Raw genomic sequence first — 21,455 nt, 5'->3', positions numbered from 1 at the left:
GTTATATGATGAAATATTTCCAATTTCAAACACTTAAGACACAGAGAAAAGAAGTTGAATGCAAAGAATACATTTTAAAAAAACATTTATTAAACATCCAAAAGGTGCACCATACTAATCAAATAAAACAACATTTAAACAAAAATATAACGAATGCAAGCAGAAATGTAACCGATAAAAACAGGGGAAAACTTGATGAGGTATTATAGCCTACTGAACTATTCACTCCTCAAATAAATCTCACTATCAATCCCATTTTATCATGGCAACTCAAATAAATTGAACACGTCTCTGTTGTCTTCCACATTGCTGATGAGATTGTGGAGGACATTTTCCCTGTCATGTACAGTGTTTTGAACAGTTCTACAGTAAAGTACTTCAATTAATCAGTTGTGCTAATACTAGTTGCTATGGTAACACAAGCGTAATATAAACAAATTACCCAGTGCTGTAGTTTTTTTTTTACAATATAGGGTATACTATACTACAATTCACCACACTTTACTGTAGTAAAACTACACTTTGTATTTCATTTTATCAGTTCACTATTCTTAATACTACAGTATGCTGAAGCATTCATTAACAAATTGTAAATAATACTAGCCTAAAACATAGGCAGTATATCTAACACTCAAAAACACAAGTATTTATTATAGAATTTATCATAACCTTTTAGTGTTTCGTGTATTGCTAATAAATGTTGTAGCAATATATAAACCATATCAACATTCTTGGGATAACCAATTGAACAGGAGGATCTCTGGAGAGCAAAAGCACGAAAAGAAGAGGAAACATGAGGCACAAAATGTGAGTCTGCATCATCTGACGGAGTCAGAGCAGATCATTCGCACGTGAGCAGCCGTGTTTTGAGTGCGCGCGACTGCGAAAAAAAATTGCGGTCGAGTTGTCTACGAACAGAGAATTACATGAATGCGCTCTTGTAAAACTGCGCTTACGACTGTTGTCAGTGAAATAACGCCATATGCACATACGTCCATCACGCGAATGTACTGTCTTCTGCTCATCTATTTTGCCACTCTTCCGCTGCACGTCAGGGCTTGACCTTACTGTGAACCGGGCTGAGCCAATAGCCTCGGACCTCGAGCTCAGAGGCTTAAATCATTCCGCGTTCAAAGTAAAAAAGTTCCAATAGCCAGAGGGATATTATAATGACAACACGCGCATATATTCACTAATCACGAACAGAAAATAGAACTTACTTGCGGTATTTTTTATTTGGTAATGTCTTGCGGGCGAAAAGTTTGTTGTAACGCACGCGTTACTGAACATGTACCGAGTAAAATATTACTGAAAATGTATAAGTAATGCCTTACACTACTGCGTTACAGGAAAATGTATTACATTACTGTAATACATTACTTTTGTAACGCATTACTCCCAACACTGTTCATGAGAGCACGTGCTTTCTGAAGGCAAGGCAGACCTGCCAAGCTGTGAGACCATATGACTGGGTGAGACTGTGTCCGCGCACGGCATGGGTTATTTGGGTTTGTTTCCATAATCCACGGGGTTTGTTGCATGGTTTTCCCTGTAATGCTGTCCGGACTGATACAGCTAAGCTGTTGGTTTGCAGCAAGCATTTTTGTCGAGAGAGCTGTAGAAGAATTGGAGAATGGCAAACTGAAAAAATTAGTCTTTTATTAGTTGAGTTTGTTACCATTCAGACAAATAGCCTATATCTGTGCTGCTGTGTTTGCCTAAGTTTAAAAATCCTCCAGATTACCAGCAGGGTTAATGGTTGAAATAGACAGGGCAAGTTCAGACCCAGGACTGAGGAGGAAAGAAGTCCTCATTTATAGGGTTTATATAAACACGATTATCTTTATAATAATATAACAAATTGTGGTTACGTGTATATGAAATTACGAATAACAAATGTAGCAGGGCATCAAATTACTGTATTTCTTTGCATTTTAACTTTGTAACCTATAAAAGCATGTGCTCTTCACAGTTTGTGTCTGATTTTATGAGCCAACTGACAACAGTTGTTCGCTGTCATCTTTTTCCCCTGCTCTGCCAGCCACGCCCCCTCCTCCCTCTGCTCACAGCGCTCCATGCCCATCATGAAGCATTTGTTTTTAAAAATTCTGAGATAGACTTGAAGCGAAAGAGGGGGGTTTCATGGCCTTTTAAGAGTTAGGAGAGCATCCCATAATGTACAGTAACTTGAGGAAATATGTTCATAAACTGGAAAAAACGAAAAGATTTATAGTAAATTACAGCTAGAATGCAGTGTAAAATACTTTTTAAAGTATCTGTCATTTGCTTTATGAAAATACTTACTTCTCAAAGAAGTATAAATGATTCATCCTTACTTTAAACTGTAATATTAAAAAGGTGCCATGTTTTCAGACAAACTTCAGAGGTTAAATAATGGAATAATTGATTTTAAAGTTGGATTGGCAAGTAATAATTTAAAGGTAGAGTAGAAGAGTCATTTCCTTGTTCATATGCCAATGGCGAACATCTGTCAGTGGCACACAAGCTGTCCTTGGACACCTGGTTGAAAACAAAAAAGTCCAACAACACTCTCTTTCTTGGTTTCTCTCCCTCTCTCTCCCTCTGCCAACCGGGTGCATTCTTTTCTTTGTGAATTGTGACATTAAGGAGTGCAGCAACGCACAGGCCAATGCATGAATAATGTATGACAGCTGAATGCGGCTTGCACAAATACAACTCTTTCTCACAGTTGCACACATACACTCACTCTGACAGCCGTTTGAATTCGTCACCGCACCAACCATGCTGGCAGGTAAAGGCATATGGGCACACTGCATAATAAAACTCCAGACAAACCATGAACAAGCCTGGACGCTGCCAGCAGCCTGCCTATGCTGGACAGATTCTCTGGTGCAAATGTTTCAACTTAACGGATGTGGCTTGTCTGTTCCTCTAATTTGAATAATCATGCATTTTGACCTATTACAGTGAAACTTTTCTCTTAAACGGCAAAATACACTGACTTGCTTTCCTGCCTGCTCATAAGCTGCATTACATGAGTTTGTTCCTTCAATAGTGCCAGTGTCTCTCACTGGACGCTCCTGTCAAAGCCATGTAGAGCATAACGAAAAACCAGTCTGTGAAAAACAGTCAGAAGTGATTTGAATACATGTTAATTTGAGGTGGAAAGGTTAATGCACCTTAGCTTACCACACTGATAGGATCCTTGAATGCATGTTAATAGCATCTATACTAAACATTACACTAAAGCAAAAGCATGATAACTTCTGGAAAAAGACACTAGACAAGATTGACACCGTCTATTAACATGTGTTTGACTATCCAGTAGGCACAGGACGTCAAGATGACATCAGATTGACGTAGTACCCCACTGACGTGGGGACGCTGCATTTTGTCTGGAAATGAAAATCAGATTGACATCAGAACCCAACCTCTGGCTGATGTCAATGTCGGACAAACGCTGCATTTTGTTTACTTTCCAACAGAACCTAAAATAATAAAATATCAATGTGTAATGACGTTACAGCTTGACGTTCTGTGGATGTTACCACTAAGACGTCTATCAGACGTTGGATTTTGGTTGCCATACCTGACAAATAAATGTCAGTATTTGACGTCAATATGACGTTAGTTTAAGATGTTGGAATGACGTTGGATTTTGGTCACTTTTCAACACAACCTAAAATCAACCAAATATCAATGTCATTTCACATTGTTATTGAACATCAAAATAACATTGTCCTTAGATGCTGGCGACCTACATCTAACCTTATATTAACGTCTTATGACATTGTCTGTCTGCTGGGTAAATGCATACTCTAAATATCAAATCAGATCATAGGGTAGACTATTAGCTTTAGATGCTCAGTCACTTTACTGTTGCTGTTGAAGTTTAAGGGTATATGTATGCCATATGTACCTAGTGTTATACCAATAGCAATTATCCTAAAAGTAGCACGGTATTACCACATGATTGCATTTTAAAGGGATCCTTTGTTTCTATGCTGTTAAAGAAAACTGTTGTCTCTTAACAACAATAAAAGTCTTTTTGAGGTAAGAGGGTGGAGGGGTTGTACCCGTTCTCTCCTGGTTGACAACCGCCCCTTGGCTCTTTCTGTTACTTTCCCTCCATGCCTGGGTTCGGCTGCCAATTTCCTATTCTTTCTGGCTGGCTGCTTGTGAATGGACCCTGGCTTGTTAATGACAGTAGGGCCAGAGGCCCCCGGGCCTGACCCCCACCCCCTCGGCTCAAAGACGGTCCGGTTCTGGTCTTTCACACCCGACCAGGGCTTCTCTCACCCGAGCAGAAGCGCGCACCAATTAAAACCTCCCCTGCTTCTTTTCAACAGGAGCCCCAGAAAGGCACTAAGGCTATGATTAGATTAGAACTGGCTCAGAGGAGAGCAAGTGAGGGAGAGAGAGAGAAAAAGGGAATGATATAAAGGAAATCAAGCAAGTAAGACATAAAGGAAAGACAGAACAAAAGAAAACAGAGGCCCTCACAATCACACTTCACAGGCCCCTTCCCCCCACTCTCTGCCCACTGCCAGCAGCGCTGAGGGCCGTGTTGTGCCTTGGCTTGTCACCCTACTGTGAAAAAGCCTTCATCTAGGAAAGTAAAGGAAGAATTCTTCTCTCTTTTCTCTTTTGAGACACTCAAAGGAAGGGGGGGGCATGAGGTGGCGGTTGAGACTTTGTGTGTCTATAGAAGTCAGGCTGGAGACTTGGTCTCCCATAATGCCTTTCACTATGCAAGAAAAAAAAAAAGAGGTTGCCTCTTCTTGGAGGCCTTGTGGAGGGTGCACATGTGCATCCAACTTTGGTGGGAACAAACATGAAAACAATGAGAAAAGCGCTCTTCTCATCAGACTTAATGGCTAACGGCTACTTAAGCAAATGCCACTAAATCAATCAACACTTCTGCAACAGTTTTAATTAATTTAGACACCAGGACAGGTTTTGTTGACCCTTTTCAAGTAGAAAAAACACAGTGGAGAACACAGTAGACCTATTGATTTCAGTGGGGAGGAGGTGTTGCAGAATGCCATGTCTCTTTTAATATTTTTTACATTTTATTTTAATGATTTTTGTACAGTTTTCTTTTCATTTAAGAATTTGTATTGTTTAATATATATTTGATATTTTTTAATCGAAAATAAAGATTGATCTAATTTACTGGGTAAAGGGGATAATTAATGTGATCAGCGCAGATGGGACAAGAATGTGGTTCGCTACATGTTCACCATTACTCAGTGTGACAGAGCTGTGCCCTAAATGCTGGCATGTGCACTCATGGACCACTGTGCCACAGATCTGACACCATCAAGTGTTCTTCACATGCACTGTACCCAAAAGGATTTCACACAAGGTAAGGGCACTCACAGCGTGCGCAGGGAGCTGAGGCCTCTGAATGCTCCTTCAGTGATGTGACTGATGGAATTGTGTCCCAAACGCAGGGAAATCAGGTTCACCAGCTTGGCAAAACTACCCTCAGACAACTTCGTCAGGTTATTATAGGACAAATTCCTGAAAAAAAAAAACAAAGAAAAACAATAATTATGTTAAACATTTGTGTTTTCATATTCTGCAACACATGATTAGCTTTAGCACTTTAGCAATCTTGTCAGAATCCTGAATTTTGTTTATCACAGAACTATGATTTCACATCAATCTATTATACCCAAAATGCAATAACAGCCGCATCATAAACCTATCTGCAAAATCATGGCTGACCACTCAGCTGATACCACAGACAACAACTCCTACCAATAAAGCCTTGTTGCCCCACAACGGACAAGAGTGTTAGCTACAGAAAGATATCACGTACTAGGAGGACACAATATGCTTGACAGGACAGCCCAGTGTATACACACATTCACCCAGGTACGATCAATTTCACTAAGGTACTAATCTTTGTGTAACACTTGGCAGACATATACATGGCGGATTACGCTGTTTTCTTTAACTAGCATCAGGAGAGGTGAGTGAAAATGGGGATGGCAATCCAGTACATCATTAGGGGATAAACAGAGCTTATCTATATCAAGACGGGGAGTGCTGTGTGTTTAGTGCAGTAGGTGGTACTGTGGACAAACGCTTCCTTCTAATGTAAAGATTGACTGCGATTAAAGGTGCACTAAGCAAATTTCATCAAACGATGTTGATATTTGAAAGCACCAAATCAAAAACATGCCCATAACCCAACAGGACTTTGCCCATTTTTCATAACACAAGGAAAGCACTCTATATGTGAAAATCCAATACTCCAGATCCGAAGAGCAGAGGATGCGTGAAAAAACCGGGATGTGCTTTTGATCAATACAGACTTGAGCACAGCACTCGCTCAAATAATCCGTTTGTTAAGTTGTGCCGTATAGGTGACGTATGGAATAATGTTTCCGTGTCCAAGCCGCAACTCATTTGAATTGAGAAAAATATTTGTTCGTGATTTTCATAAGTAATACATCACTTTGTAAAGGTTTATTATTACTATTTAGATGAGTCTCCCCATACAGTTTGATTCTGTCACTTCTAATGACGTCAACATGCGGATAAGTCATTGCATTTAAATAAAAGCAGCATTTAATATTCATATTTATTGCTATATTCAGAGATATTACTTTGTCTCAAAAGTTTTTAAAATTAAACATTCAAAATATTTTAATAATGTCATAAACACATGATACTATCCTTTTGTTAAGTCATGACGTATCAGTGATGTATAGAATACTGTTTGTCCAATGTCCAAGCCGCAACATTTGAATTGAGAAAAATATTTGTTTATGACCACTTTTTAGTCATATCACACATTAAAGTGAATTTTATGTATGTATTTCAGGTATATATACTTCGATCGTGATTTTCGAAAGTAATACATCGCTTTGTATATGTTTATTATCACCATTTGATGAGTCTCCGCATACAGTTTAATTCTGCGGCTTCGAGTGACGTCACAATTACAAGCGGATAAGTCATTGCATTTAAATAAAAGCAGCATTTTATATTTATATTTATTACTATATTCAGAGATATAACTTCTTTATCCCAAAAGTTTTTTAAAATGAGACAGTGAAATTAAACATTCACTTGAACATTTTAATAATGTCATTGACACATGAAAAAGTGTTTATGTGTGAAAATTCATATTAAAATCAGTTTTATTTGTATTGTGCAAGGTATCTTGGTGAGGCTTGCTAAAACATCAGCTCAAATAGAGCATCTCTGATCCCTCTTTGGTGTCATAACTAACTAACCTAATCTTCTCGCTCACCAACATAGCTGTGGCTTTGTGGTTACCGAAATGCGCTCCGGGTGTACATGCTATATATATGGAAAAGGTAAGTAAAACAATAATCAGTTTATGAATGTTTATGTAATGTTCAAATTATTTTGGTCATGTGACAAATTATTTTGGTCATGTGACCAACTGGAAAATCTCAGCATCTCATTTCTCACAGGATGCGCTCTGTGTTCTCATGGTCTTTCGAGTTCTTTCTTCTGAGGTAACTTGGCAAGACTGGCCGCCACAAAAATGTAAATCCTTGGTATTGAGAAACAGCCATAATCTCCATTATCATTACTAGACACGCCCCTTACTGCTGATTGGCTGCATGTGTGTTTTGGGACTGTGGTTAAAAGCATTTTCAAATATTGCTTTAACTCTACATATCTGAAAATTATTTTGGAAGATTTCTGCAATATTAACAGCAGCTTTGTGTGTATTTTCTACTCAATTCTTACTGATCTTCCAATCTCACTGAGATAAATGCGCTCTCATGTGTTCACAATCATCATGACTAGATCAGCAAAACAGTAAATCCTGGATCTGTAAGGATGAGAAAAGGAGGAAAAGTGATGTCTTACAGTTCTCGAAGTCTCTCACAAAAGCCCCAACCCTCAGGGTTAAAATTCGAGATAGAATTGTTGGCGAGGTAGAGCTGCAGCAGAGACTCCAGACCATACAGAGAGCCACTGTTCACTTCTCGTAGACTGTTATAGTCCAGGTGCCTGCAAAAAAAGGTGAAAAACATTTACAACGAGCAATGCAAATGATCATATCACTTTATTACAGAATACTCTGTTTAAAAAACTTTGCTTATATAAATATAAAATGTCTATTAATACTTGTGTAACACGTTTTAAGAGTAGTAGTAACTCACAGAACTCTCATCCGGGCCAGACCCCAGAATGCCCCATCTGTCAGCTTGCTGATGTTGTTTCTCTGAAGCTTGAGAACTTCTAAACTGCTCAGACCTTGGAAGGTGAGTCCCTCGATCAACCGCAACCTGTTCCTACTCAGCTCCCTACAAAACACAGAATTAAAGTGAATAAAATGAGCAAAAAAGCTGAGACAGTTTAGAAAATGTAATCAACAGTAGATGCGTGTGATACTTATTATATATGAAAATAAAAAAATTGTTGTTTTAATAATGTACAAGCTGACATTGCAAAAAGCTAACAAAACATCCAAAAGCATTGACTTCATGGTAAAAGCCTAGAACAATGCATTTAAAATGACTCTATAAAACAAGGAATGAGAACAAAAAAAACCCTGTATGAAGTTATTGAAAGGTAATATCACATGAAAGAGAACAAGAGAGACATTTTCCTGATTATTATCGAATCAGTAAACATGATAATATTTTAGTACAATTTCAACAAATAGGTAATACCGAGCAGGTTACATGTTAGACATGATATAGTCAGTTTTTTCTTTTACAATTTTTCAGAAATATCTTTGTGTGTGTGTGTGTGTGTGTGTGTGTGTGTGTGTGTGTGTGTGTGTATCTGTGTGTGTATTGCACAAAGCTAATTGACTGCATACTCATACACTTACATTAGGGCTGTAACGGATCAAGGTTGATCTGAGATTCATATGGCTCACAACGTGTGATTTGGAACACACATGGCCCACGGATTAATAAATTTTTTTACTGGTAGATTAATCCTAAATTTGTAAAGATTGCAAAGAGATCACCTCTCACGTCATTCGAATCACATGTATGAAAGCATTTAGGCTTTCCTGTAAAATCTAATGATGACGGAAGAAGTCGTGATAGGTTATTCGGCATGTGGTAGGTTTCTTAGGTTATTAAAGGTGTTTTCTTTCACTCGTTTAGCCTGCATCAATGCATTCAATGTAAGCTGCACGATTTATCATTAAAATTGCAGAATCTCAACACTCACGCAACAAATTATAAATGAGGGTGATTTGCATGTTTATTAATCCTTCGAATCGCTGCATTCAAATCTGAAAATGCAAAAAAAAATCAAGAAAGAGATTGAGTCTTTAGTCATTCGAGTTAAAAGTTAAAAGTTTATGGTTTATATAAAACCACTGATGTTTATGGTAAAGATTAAAATCACCTTCATTTGCATTTAACGACGCTCAAAAATGAAAGTTGTAGGCAGCAGTTACATTATTTAACCGATAAGTGGCGACAACCAGCCGTCAAAAATATGCCACTGAATAATTCTTAAAAAATTACCCGTCTAGCAATGAAACATGAAGATTTATGAGTGAACGACTGAATCATTTATTGAAAATGAGACTAAAAATAAATATGGGTTGTGCAAATTACAATGTTTGATTTCTACATTTAGCATTATCAGCAACAGTAGCGGTAACTACTGAATATTTTACTATTTATTTTTATTCAGCTGATTATTTTTTCATTTTATTTTTAATAAAATTACAGTTTCTGAGTTCTGTTTGTTAAAACCAAAAGTGTCTTGCTGTGCTGTTTTTGTAATAAATGGAAAGCAAATGACATTTGCCACCTCCTCTTTTTAGCTGATCCTAAAAATGGTCCGATCCGTGACTAAAAAAACCATTATGTGAACCAAACCATGAGATTTGTGATCCGTTACACCACTAACTTACATAATTGTTCTTTATTAGCATCTTTAAGACTATAGTTTGAAGTAACTCTGTATGTTACAGTGCAGATGAGCTTTTGGCACTATCAGGAACACAGAATTAGCATTAGTTACGCGTGCCAGAACGAAAGACAGGCTCTTAGAAGTGTCTTAACATCAAATTGTTTTAATATTGCTGACAAAAACACCTTGAGTCCTTTATATGAATAATTTGTCTCTGCAGCTTTCACGGATAGCTAAGGAAATCAATGAAGGACTTTTTTTTTTTTTATATGGCATCGTTGCGAGAGTGTAGAACTGTAAACAGACAGCATGTCCAGCTTACCATCAGCTCAAATAGAACGTCTCTAATCCCTCTTTGATGTCATAACTAACTAACCTATTCTTCTCGCTCACCAACATAGCTGTGGCTTTGTGGTTGCCGAAATGTGCTCCAGGTGTGTGTGTGCCTCCCTCTGTGTGTGTGAGAGGTTTAATATGAGCTTATGTTGCCTCATGCATACAGAGATTCAGTATCACTCTGTCCACCTGAAGAACAAAGCATATTTTTGATGGAACTCTGATATGAGGAGAAACAAAGAGCTTAGGTACAGATGGTGATGCTCGGGGCACAGCTAGATCTGCTATGGAGAAAAAGAATCATTCGGCTCTGATGTTTACCAAATCTCCTCTGATCATAAATACTGATATGCTTCATTTAGCATGTGGAAACCAGTATTGGGGAAGATACTTTAAACGGTAGCTTCCAAAACTGATGAATAATTAAACAGAATATATTAATTTCTTAAAGAAGTAGTTCCCTTCCAAAAAAAAAAAAAAAAAAAAAATCCTGATAAATTACTCAGCCCCTTGTCATCTGAAAATAAAACTTAAATTTTTCTTTAATAGTTGACTTTGGTTGCGCAGTGGTTTAAACCTCTGAGTTGTATTTTCAATGCATCTACAAATCTCTCTATACGATGACAGTTGAGCGATGAAGGTCTTAGGCCCTGATCACATGAATGCATATTTTACAGTGATAGCTGCCTTTTTAAAACCACTTTCTATTGGCAGCAAGAGTTTTGCACACTGCTTATCTGAACCTCGCGCTTCGTGCTTACCTGATCTTGTGCCTCGCATTTTTACAGAGTGCTCTTTTCTAAATCAGTGCAGTGTAGGGCTGCACGATTAATCGAAAAAAGATCACGAACTCGATTCGCCCCTACACACGATCCTAATTCAGCTTTTCTACGATTCAGCCAAATATATTTACAAAGTCTTCACATTGTTTTACATATGTTCCTCAGCAACATGGACACCTCCAAATGTTGTTAAAGATGCACTGTATTTATAATGTATAATTCACCCAAAAATATAATTTCTGTCATAATGTAAAGATGTATTTGCGGCCGTGATATCACACATGAGCTGACGCACTGTTTGTTTACTACCAAGAGGTGTTATAATAAAATATAATTTAATAAATAAAAATATAAAATACAACCATATTTTTATTGACAAAAGTTTGTCAGGCATGTTTTGTGGTTTCGCTACTGTTCGGACGTCTTTGCCTACTGCTCCGCTCTCTGCTCACTTGCTTTTATATCTTAAACCCTAATTTTAACTTGAGCCTATCAGCGCAGTGCTCAAACGACACAGCTTGAAGATCAGCATAGATTCTACAAACTTTCTGGAATATAGCTTTACTAACAAGAGGGGAATTATCGTCTAAACAATCCTCCCGCTACCAGCTATCAGCTGCTCACATTCCTGAGTATTCATGGAATATGAAGACTTAGAGAAACTTGTTCATGCTTTTATCAGCAGCAGGGTGGATTACTGTAATGGCCTCCTCACTGGCCTTCCCAAAAAGACAGTCAGACAGTTGCAGCTCATCCAGAACGCTGCGGCCAGAATTCTGACCAGAACCAGGAAATCAGAGCACATCACACCTGTCCTCAGGTCTTTACACTGGCTCCCAGTTACATTCAGAATAGATTTTAAAGTATTATTACTGGTCTATAAATCACTAAATGGCCTAGGACCTCAATACATTATAGATATGCTCACTGAATACAAACCTAACAGATCACTCAGATCTTAAGGATCAAATAAATTAGAAATCCCAAGAGTTCAGATCGGCTTTCAGCTATTACGCCCCTCGCTGCTGGAATCAGCTTCCAGAAATGATCAGATGTGCTCCAACATTAGGCACGTTCAAATCAAGACTGAAAACACATCTGTTTAGCTGTGCCTTTACTGAATGAGCACTGTGCTACGTCCGACAGATCGAACTAATATGTTTTTCTCTTCTTTTTAATTCTTTTATAACACATTTTATCAGCTTTTATTTTATTTTATTTCTATTTTTACCATTTCTATTATTTGTTTTTTATTTCTCTTATACTTGTTTCTTTTATTCCTGTTTATGTAAAGCACTTTGAATTGCCACTGTGTATGAAATGTGCTATATAAATAAACTTGCCTTGCCTTAAAATTATATTCTTTTTTTATTTATTTAATTTTAAATTTTTTTTTTACAAAAATAAACAATTGTTTTGCTAGATAAAATTCATATTCCTCGGCTGGGAGCCTTTTGAAGCTGCACTACGCCTGCCTTTAGAAACTGCAAATGGAAGTTCAAATCACTGATCACCATATAAGTACACTATATAGAGAGAAAATCTGGACCTCCACAAAAGAACTTCTCTAATGATGAACTTTTTTCGAATGAAGAAAGAAATTAACATCTTGGATGAAAAGAAAGTGAGCAGCGTAAATAATCAGGAAAGGTCAATTCTGGAAGTGAACTGATTCTTATAGACAGTTTGTTGCACTCACAGTTGTGTGAGTTTGGGCAGCTCCAGGCCTTTAACAGGAAGGTGTGTCAATCGGTTCCGGCTCAACCTGAGGATCTGCAGACTCCCGGCGAGATTCTTAAATGCCCCGAACTCCAGATGAACGATTTTATTACTGCTCAGGTGCCTACAGAGACGAAATATCACGCTTCAGATTATGAAACAACACAGTGCTGCAAAGAAAAACACAGATGTTTACGGTTATCTCTATTTGAAGGAGAGACTAAGAATCAATGCGTTTCTTACAGGTCTTTGATTTGTAACCCTAGAGGGAAGCAGTGCTCTCTCAACTCCGTGATGTCATTATTACTCAAATCTAGGGTCTCCAGAGCAGAGAAGTTCTGTAGAAGACTTCCCTCCAGTCTGCGGATTCTATTGTGGTGCCTAGAAGAGAGAAGAAAAAGAGAGCACATCTATTATAACTCTATACACAGCTGTACAAACCGTCACTCCGTGGACCGAATACAAAAGACTAATTTACTGTTTAATGTCTACCCAGATCAGGCAAACCCAGTGAGCATCCTGACAGAGAATAAGACTGTGGATCTGTACTTGGTTACTGGTAATTCTTCAATCCCGTTTTCAGTGCATGGGTAACTATGTGAAACCATATGCTGACCCACATATCTGTGCTGATAGGCGGCGGGCTGCTCTAACCACATGAGGCTCTTTTGGAGAGAATGTGTCAATAGGGCTTTGAAGCCCAATGGAAGCTTGTTTCCACACACGCCTTTAGAAGTGCCAAGTTACTGTGGCTTGATATGGTAACTTGATTTGTCAACACACGCACGCAGACACACAAACACATACGAGCCTGGAATCCCAAACAAAAAGCCAGCTATGGTGACAAATATCAGTCAGATGAAAGATTCATCTAAACCTGTGTATGTCTGTTTCTGTACATATAGCTTTGGGTGCGAGTGAGGAGATTAACAGTGACTAAATATATTCCGACTCAAATAACGTTTGGGTGTTAAAACACTGTAATCCTACTCCGGTTTAAAGTGAAGAGACAATTATATGATGCTTAATGTTACACAAAAATATTAAAAATTTTCATATCATGAAAGAAATTTTGTCGTGAAAATGAGCATGGTTTTAAATGAATCATGTCTATTTTTTTACATTGGACTCAGTAGCTATGTTTCCATCCAACAATGTGAATGAAATTTATGCATAAAACTGGAATATTGCATAAAAGACGTGCAAATAAAACAGCGTTTCCGTCCAACAAGTCAAAGAGAACAAAATCGTCACTTCCTGATTAACTGGTGCCAAATATCAACAGTAAAATCAAAATATGCTGCGGTAGGAAAAGCTTTTTGAATCGTTTGTCTATTTAATAAATGACTTTCACCTCAGAAGATGATGCTGGCAAGCAATGAACGCCTGGTCTTGATGTTCTTGACAATTCTGGAGCTCAATAATAATATAATAACACTAATACTGAAATGGTTAAGGTGTTTTATAATGACCAAAACAAAATTTCCGACGTTTTACAATGTGCTCACCCTGCTGGTTTGTCCATTCACATGCATGTTATTATCACATAGTCTCTTATAACAAAATCACATGACTCTAATGGGTGTACTGGAATTTGTTTGGTAAAAGTGTTTCCATCGTAGTTTATGCGCATCTTTTTTTATGCAAATAAATCGAATATCCTACTCGGTTTAAAAATGTATGCACATTTTCAAAATGTATGCGCATCTTGGAATTTCACCAAAATGAATAAAAATAGATGGAAACATAGCTAGTGTGAATAACTTGGGTTTGTTTGTTAATATTATTTGCTTCAGTGGTTTAGTCATAACAGTGTAACACACTAGGTGTTCAACTTTTTCAGAAAAATCAAAAACCTGCAATTAGATTGCATTTAGCATGAATACTGACATAAACACTTTTTATTTGTGAATATTTTTAAGAGTTCACACTTACAAACAGATATTGCTGGATCACAATAGCAAGTTTGGCATGCTGTCCCGGGAGAGAGAACGGAGCTCGGAGATAATTGAGCCCAGGGCTACCGCCTGGTCATTGAGCATATGAGGGGGTACGAGACCAGGAAGTTCTCGAGAGCTCCCCCTGGTAAAGGAGGAAAGGAGGAGATGAGGTGGATGGGGGGATTCTTCATAAAACGAAGATGAGGGAGTAATGCTAGTCGGGCTATTTATAGTGAGTTTGGAATGATCTGATTGGCTTACTAATGATTACAGAGGAGAGACCAGCTGCAATCAATCATATCACATTCTCCTCTCGAAATTAGTTTGTGAAACTTCACTTATAATTTTGTGCTGTTGGTGACAAAGTTTGTCAGGTGTCTTGTTTCCTGCATTTATTTGCATTTAGATTTTGCTGTAATCCGCTGTATAAAACATATGCCAGAATTATTGGTGGTTCATTCCCCTGATAAATCAGGGACTAGGATAGGATAGCAACTTATTGTTGTTAATATTCCATACTTTTGTTTGGTCACAAACATAGTTACAAGATTTTGAACTAATTTGTTAGTATTTCTTTCTGTTCTTTCAGTTTTCTTTTGTTTTTTAATTTGAGAACAAATAGATTCACACACAGAAACTGAACTGCATTCTACATTAATTTTGTTTTCTTGTCATTAAGTCACATCTGGCTTGGTGTGAACAGCTGTTAACTGAGAAAAGACTAAATCAAACCAATTGTCTCTCTTGGGGACTATGGATTTCTTTCTTTTCCCCTTTTTTCGTTGCTTCTATTACTCCTTAGAGTTGAGGCATGTGAAAGCAGCTGACTTAAGAATCACACTTGTTTTTGCCGGCCACAGAAGGAATGGCAAGGTCAAGGCTTTCCACATCTGGAATTTGTTTTGGGGTAGTTTCAGAATAAGCCATCCCCTCACTGGAGGATGGGACAGTACTGAAAAAGAAAATCTCCCTCTATTAAACTCGCTAGTACATAAACCTGGTGGGAGTAAGGAAATGACTTTGCATAAGATGAAAGCTTTGGGTTAAACACTGTGGGATTTGAATGTAGTCTATTCAAGACAAAGTACATCTTGTATGGTACAAGATGTACTTTGATATATTATTGTCTTGAACGGACCATATAATGGTACCACCAATGTGATTTCTTCACAAGAATAAAATGGCCAACTAATCTTCCAATTCTAATATTCTCCATAAAAAAAGTCTTCATCAAAGCATTCTTCATTAAGAGTTCTTTGAAACATCTGAAATGACCTCCATTGAGTTTGGCTAGTCATGCTCAACACTCCTGCACCTGCACCATGATCAATGCTAGCAAGAAACCTACAAAGCCCAGGCAGACAGGCCCATACAGCGAAGACGAGTCCGTGCTAGAACAACAAAGCCTCCTTATTCGGATTCCCAGTTCTGCGTAAATCTCACGGTAAACACATGGTCCGCCGAGACCAAGAGGGGATTTCTGCTCTGGTTGTCTGCTGGCAGGTGTTCTGTGGGAGCCTGAGAGACCAGCGAGGCCTTTCCCAGTGGAGATCAGACCCGGCCGACACGCACATGCTCCCTGTCTTGACCGTTTCACTGGAATTCTGGGTGGGAATTGTGAGAAGAGGGGAAAAAGAAAGAGGAATGGAAGGACGAGCAAGAACGACGGAAGGAAAGAGAATAGGAGGGAGTACCCCCACTGTCCCACCTGAATAAACAGACAGAGGGTATGGATAAGGACGAGCGCTGTGCTCACCGCCCTACAGGATGTTCCTGTGACTAACAGAGCACTGAGACTCCACTGAGTAGCAGGTCAGCAGCTGGTGACCTTCATCGGGCAAAAAAAAACATGCTGACGTTAACGAGAGAAGCGGTCCATACTTGTGTGCTGGCCATCCCAGTCTGCAAACGGGGTACTGCTGGGATCTATAATTTTGACCAATCCTTCTAACCGATCCTAGAAAATCAATAGTTTATACAGACTTTATTTATGGTTTAGTTGCTTTTTTACACTTGTTTGGGTTAGAAATAGACATCCATAGCAGGATTTCACACTGTCATCTGGATCAGTGTCATGATCAGTTGTTGTGGTGAAAAAGAGAGAGAGTGTGGGAAGCTGAACGTCTTAGCTGGTTAATCCAGCCAAAGCGGCATTGAACACAGGATTAGCAAGTTAGCTGCTATAGGCAGCACTAATTGACTTATCTGCTTGATGAACTTCAAAAAGTAAGGAGATGAAACTGTGGTTTTTGGTTGGGTGTTCTGTAACTTCAAAGTTGGTAGAAATAGGAAGAGCTGAACTGTGACTAGATAGTAAACTACCCATCCATAGGCATGGTACGATAACCAGTTTTAAGGTTTACCGTGGTTTGGAAAAGTCAAGATTATTAAATCGCTAAAATCTTTTGTTACACTGTACCTAAGATATATGTAAGGTTTTTTTTTATGTGCTTTTAAAAAAGTGCTGTAAAGAAATCTGCATTTTTGAAACTAACATAGAGAGCAGAAGTCAATCATTTATTTGAATTATTTAGCCTGACATGTTTACTGTTCAAAAGTATTATAAATGTTTCCTAATATTAAATGTATTTTGTTTAATGGGGAAAACATTTTTTTATATTCTTTACCCAGACATATAAAAATAACTTATTATAGAGCAGTAAATCCCAATACCTTGATATTTTTATCCAAGATTATCATACTGTCAGAAACTTATACCGGCCAATACCTACCCATCAATGCATTAATTTTCTCTGTTTTATTAAGTTTTAAAAAGAAAGCTCACAAAAACAATCTACCATCATTTATTCACCCTCATGCTGTTCAAAACAGGTATGACTTTGTTTCTTCTGAAACACAAAAAAAGCTATTTTGAGGAATATTCGCAATTGCATAATTTTGGTTACAATTAATTTTCTAATGCATCAACAAAACAAAACACTTGGAAGCATCTCTTACACAATATTTTCTTTTTTGTTCCACAGAAGAAAAAAAATCATACCGGTTTGGAATGACATGAGTAAAAAAATTTATGAGTAAACAATAGCAGATATTTTATTATGAACTATCCCTTTAAGATATAAAATCTACATATACAGTGATCCCTCGTTATTCGTGAGATTTACATTCTAAAAATAACATGCAATAGGCGAAATCCACGAAGTAGTCAGCTTTATTTTTTACAATTATTATAGATGATATTAAGGCTGTAAAACCCCTCATTACACACTACATTTGTATACCTTTATAGAAAAATAAGTCCAGTATTATAGAATGAAACCACAACCCTTTGATCTTCATTTATTTATTCCGTAATGGCGCCCTACAGCCATGTAACTTTTTCCTTCCTTTAGCAAGTCCAAAATTGTAACTTTTTGTGCAATTGTTTGCATCTTCGTCTTTTGGGTGCTACCGCAGGTGCCTCTGAGGGTGCAGAAAGTTTTGTCGTTATTGTGGGGAGAAATCTTGCAAACATAGTACAAAACAGTACAACACTTCAGAGTCGCACTGCTAGCGATCAAAGATTTATGCAAATTTGGCAAGCTGGACGCATTCTGTACTGTACAGGAGACATGGCGCAGAGGAGATTGATTGACAATGGTCTACAACCAGTCAGGAAGCAGAACACAATGCGCTAATCAGGCCGCAGAACACAATGAGCTGCAGAAAAAAAGCATGTCAAATTACATGGAAAAAAATCTGCAAAACTGCGAGGCTGCAAAAAGTGAACTGCGTTATAGCGAGGGATCACTGTATATCAAACTATAAAAAGCAAAACTATTTAACATGATTACCTAACAAACAAATCTATGTTATTAGTTCTTCAAATGTTACATTTAAAACTTGTAGGCTTTAACTAACTCTAACATTAGTCAAGAAAGTCAAACAACCCCTTATTGGTCAGTCCATAAAGTAGTAACTATTTACTAGGGCTGGGCGAGATTGCCAAAAAAAAAAAAAAATTATCACAATATCATGTTTTATATCATTCGATATTGAAATTTAATGAATATTTTTTAACAATACATTTAGGAATATTAGGATTTTTAAATTCTACTTTACTTTAATTTACCAACATTATTAAGGCAAATAGTTTAAAAAAAATATTTAAACAAAATATCTAATCTCTTTATAATAAAATAAACATAAGTGTTAGAGACTCTTAAACTTGATATAAAATGTTACAAAGTGTGTTCAATGGTAAAGCGTAAATACTGAACAAAACAAACTTTAAGGTGTGAATAATAATGATACAGTAAACCTTAAACTCTGTCAACAACACAAATTTCAAGTAAAGAAACTAACCATAATTATTCAAATACATACTGCAAAATTACAGATTGTGAAGTTGAATGACTTTATTACCCCCTATGCTGAAAACTTTCAGATGGCGAGCTAGTGGCTAGGATGCACAAGAAAAGAAACCAAAAAGCCACTCTGGTGACACCTTTCATGCTTTTTATTTACAATCCCCTCACTGCTGCTATAGGGCACTCATTTTCACATGTGTTGTTATTCTGACCAAAGGTGACTGGCGCACGCTAGTGGATTTCTTGACCATTTATAGTGGACTTTGCGCTCACGCTTGCCTGGCATCTCTCGTAACTAGGTCACCATCAACCATTTTCACAGAGGATGACAAAAGGACAAATTATTTTTGCAGCTCTGATGCAAGTTTATGGAGAAAAGTAAAAAGCACTGCAGTGTTTGGATGTGCCGTGCTTGTCTGAGGTAATTAGTCTGTCGTTATTACTGAATTGTGTGAAGCAGATTGGTTAGTTGGTCAGTTCTACTTACATGAATCGCGGTGCGCTCTGAGAATTCGGAAAAGTTCAGATGTTTTTTTAACTAGGTGCGGCTGAAAATGCACGTGGTTCATGTGTGTGCCGCTTGCACACCATGTAAATGACAACCTTACACCCTAAGCTTATTAGCATTGCTTCCAAAGAGCGCACGACTGGCTCAGCAGCCACATTTTAATAAAACTATAGTGATTCATACCAAAACTTCATACCGAATCTTTTTTTTTTTTTTATCGATTTTGACAATGGTGTTCGGTCAATAAATATCTATACCAAAGAAGAGATTTTACAAAAGAGTTTACTTTTTTCACCGTTTATGTGTGTATGGATATAGAAGCAACATCTGTTATGTGTGTATGTATATAGAAGCAACATCTGTTTCTTTAATATATATATATATATATATATATATCCATTTTAATGTGCCATTTTCAAAAACTGCCCATGAAAAAAATGAAAAAGAACAAACTGAAATATATTATGCCCTATGTAAATAAACGTGGACTCCAGATAAACCCAGCCCTAGCAAGAGTAACATCTGTCAAACTCCCCCCAAAAGCTAACAATCACACCACTAAAACGCAGCTTTCCAACGTGCATTTGTATTGCCATGGCTGTAAAGAGTGCAACCGTATGTCCCACAGCAAACTGGGCGAGCACAACCGTCAAAAGTTAAAGAAGATTAAAATCAGTAGAATAGCGACAGTGCCGTTTAACCACTTCACAAGAGAGAGAGTGAAAGAGAGCACTACTGTTTAAATGGCGTCCTCAGTTTAGATGAAATGGGGCATTGAGGAGTTTGGTGTTGGTGACAGACGGGCCAGTATTTTAGTGCTGGCTCTGTGGCCGTATCACAGGGGAACTGCTGTCCGACAGCATTCCAGCTGGTGAACTCAGAGGGGAGGAATTTTGCGAGCCGAGTGGTGGTCCGAACAAGAGCCACGAGCAGGAGCAGGGTCAGGTGTTCCTCACAGGTGGAAACCGAAAACTCTAGCTCTTTCTGTTCCAACCCCTTCCTCCGCCTGTATCAGTAACCACTGAATGAACCCTCCCCCATTTTTTTTTTTACAGTAAATTGCTTGACTGACAGCTACAGCTGGGTGTTCGACAGCATTCAGCTGTGCGGCTCAAAAAAGACAAGCCCTTCCTGATATGCAAGAGCCCTCCATAGTAACAGGCCTCGGACCAAGACCAAAAAAAGAAGCGCCCTTCCATTTGAACCATCACACAACGCCTTCCCCCCCATTCCAACCTTTTCCCGATATCCTCCAAGCACAGCCAGTGTAATATCAAGTGTTTGAATCCTGTGAAGTGGACTGACGGTTTTCATCATTTCTGGGAGATGGTGATTAACTGTAAATCAATGAGGTCACACCATGACAGCACAACTGCCCGCTATAAAGACACCGATCGCTTTACCGCTCAAATGAACGACACATTTGGTAGTGGGGAGATATATTACAGATGGGAACATGATCCTTGCTGAAGACAGATTACTGCTGGGATATCAGTCAGTGTGAAGGAGATACAGGAAAACTGGTGCTGGGAAAACAGGGATCTGGAGATTGAACATGACTTGAGCAATATTTAGTGGTTGTGAATGTGAAATGTGTCATTTATGATGCTTAAAAACAACTTATTTTTGTTGTACTGTTCAATTTGCAATTCTATTTGAATGCTTTGTGGATAAATTACTCAATTTACCTTTGATATTAAAGTATAAACCAGAAACTCAGGCCTGATTCTAGCATCTGTTCATTCAGAGTATATAATAGAATCAGAGAGTTGAATTCAATACCTTTTAAGACTCTTTCCATACATTTTAAAACCTTATAACCACTTAAGGTTTCAACCGGAAACACTGGTGAGATTTTAACTTAAGAGTCATATATATAGTTGAGCATATTTACTAAACATTAATGCAATAAACTAATCCAAAACTAAAACATTTTTCATATAATGAATAAAAATCTATTAAATCTAGCTAATTCAGCAGGTTGGCGCCTATAGAA

The 21,455-nt window shown here is 37.8% G+C and overlaps 1 protein-coding gene across 1 annotated transcript in view; it reads right to left on the bottom strand.

The window, feature by feature from the left end:
* The window catches only part of lrig1 (leucine-rich repeats and immunoglobulin-like domains 1), a 67,382-nt gene that overhangs the window by 23,375 nt on the left and 22,552 nt on the right, over window positions 1-21,455 (bottom strand). Inside the window, exons 4-8 of the mRNA XM_056467763.1 lie at window positions 12,945-13,082; window positions 12,682-12,825; window positions 8,142-8,285; window positions 7,846-7,989; window positions 5,365-5,508 (exon numbers count right to left, since the gene is read on the bottom strand). Coding sequence (XP_056323738.1) covers window positions 5,365-5,508; window positions 7,846-7,989; window positions 8,142-8,285; window positions 12,682-12,825; window positions 12,945-13,082 — 714 coding nt within the window. The remainder of the gene's footprint in view (window positions 1-5,364; window positions 5,509-7,845; window positions 7,990-8,141; window positions 8,286-12,681; window positions 12,826-12,944; window positions 13,083-21,455) is intronic.

The sequence above is a fragment of the Danio aesculapii genome, chromosome 11 (genome assembly GCF_903798145.1).
Source record: "Danio aesculapii chromosome 11, fDanAes4.1, whole genome shotgun sequence".
NCBI classification, from domain to species: Eukaryota; Metazoa; Chordata; class Actinopteri; order Cypriniformes; family Danionidae; genus Danio; species Danio aesculapii.
Note: the sequence above shows the minus strand (reverse complement) of the source record. Positions and strands in the feature narration are given on the sequence as shown.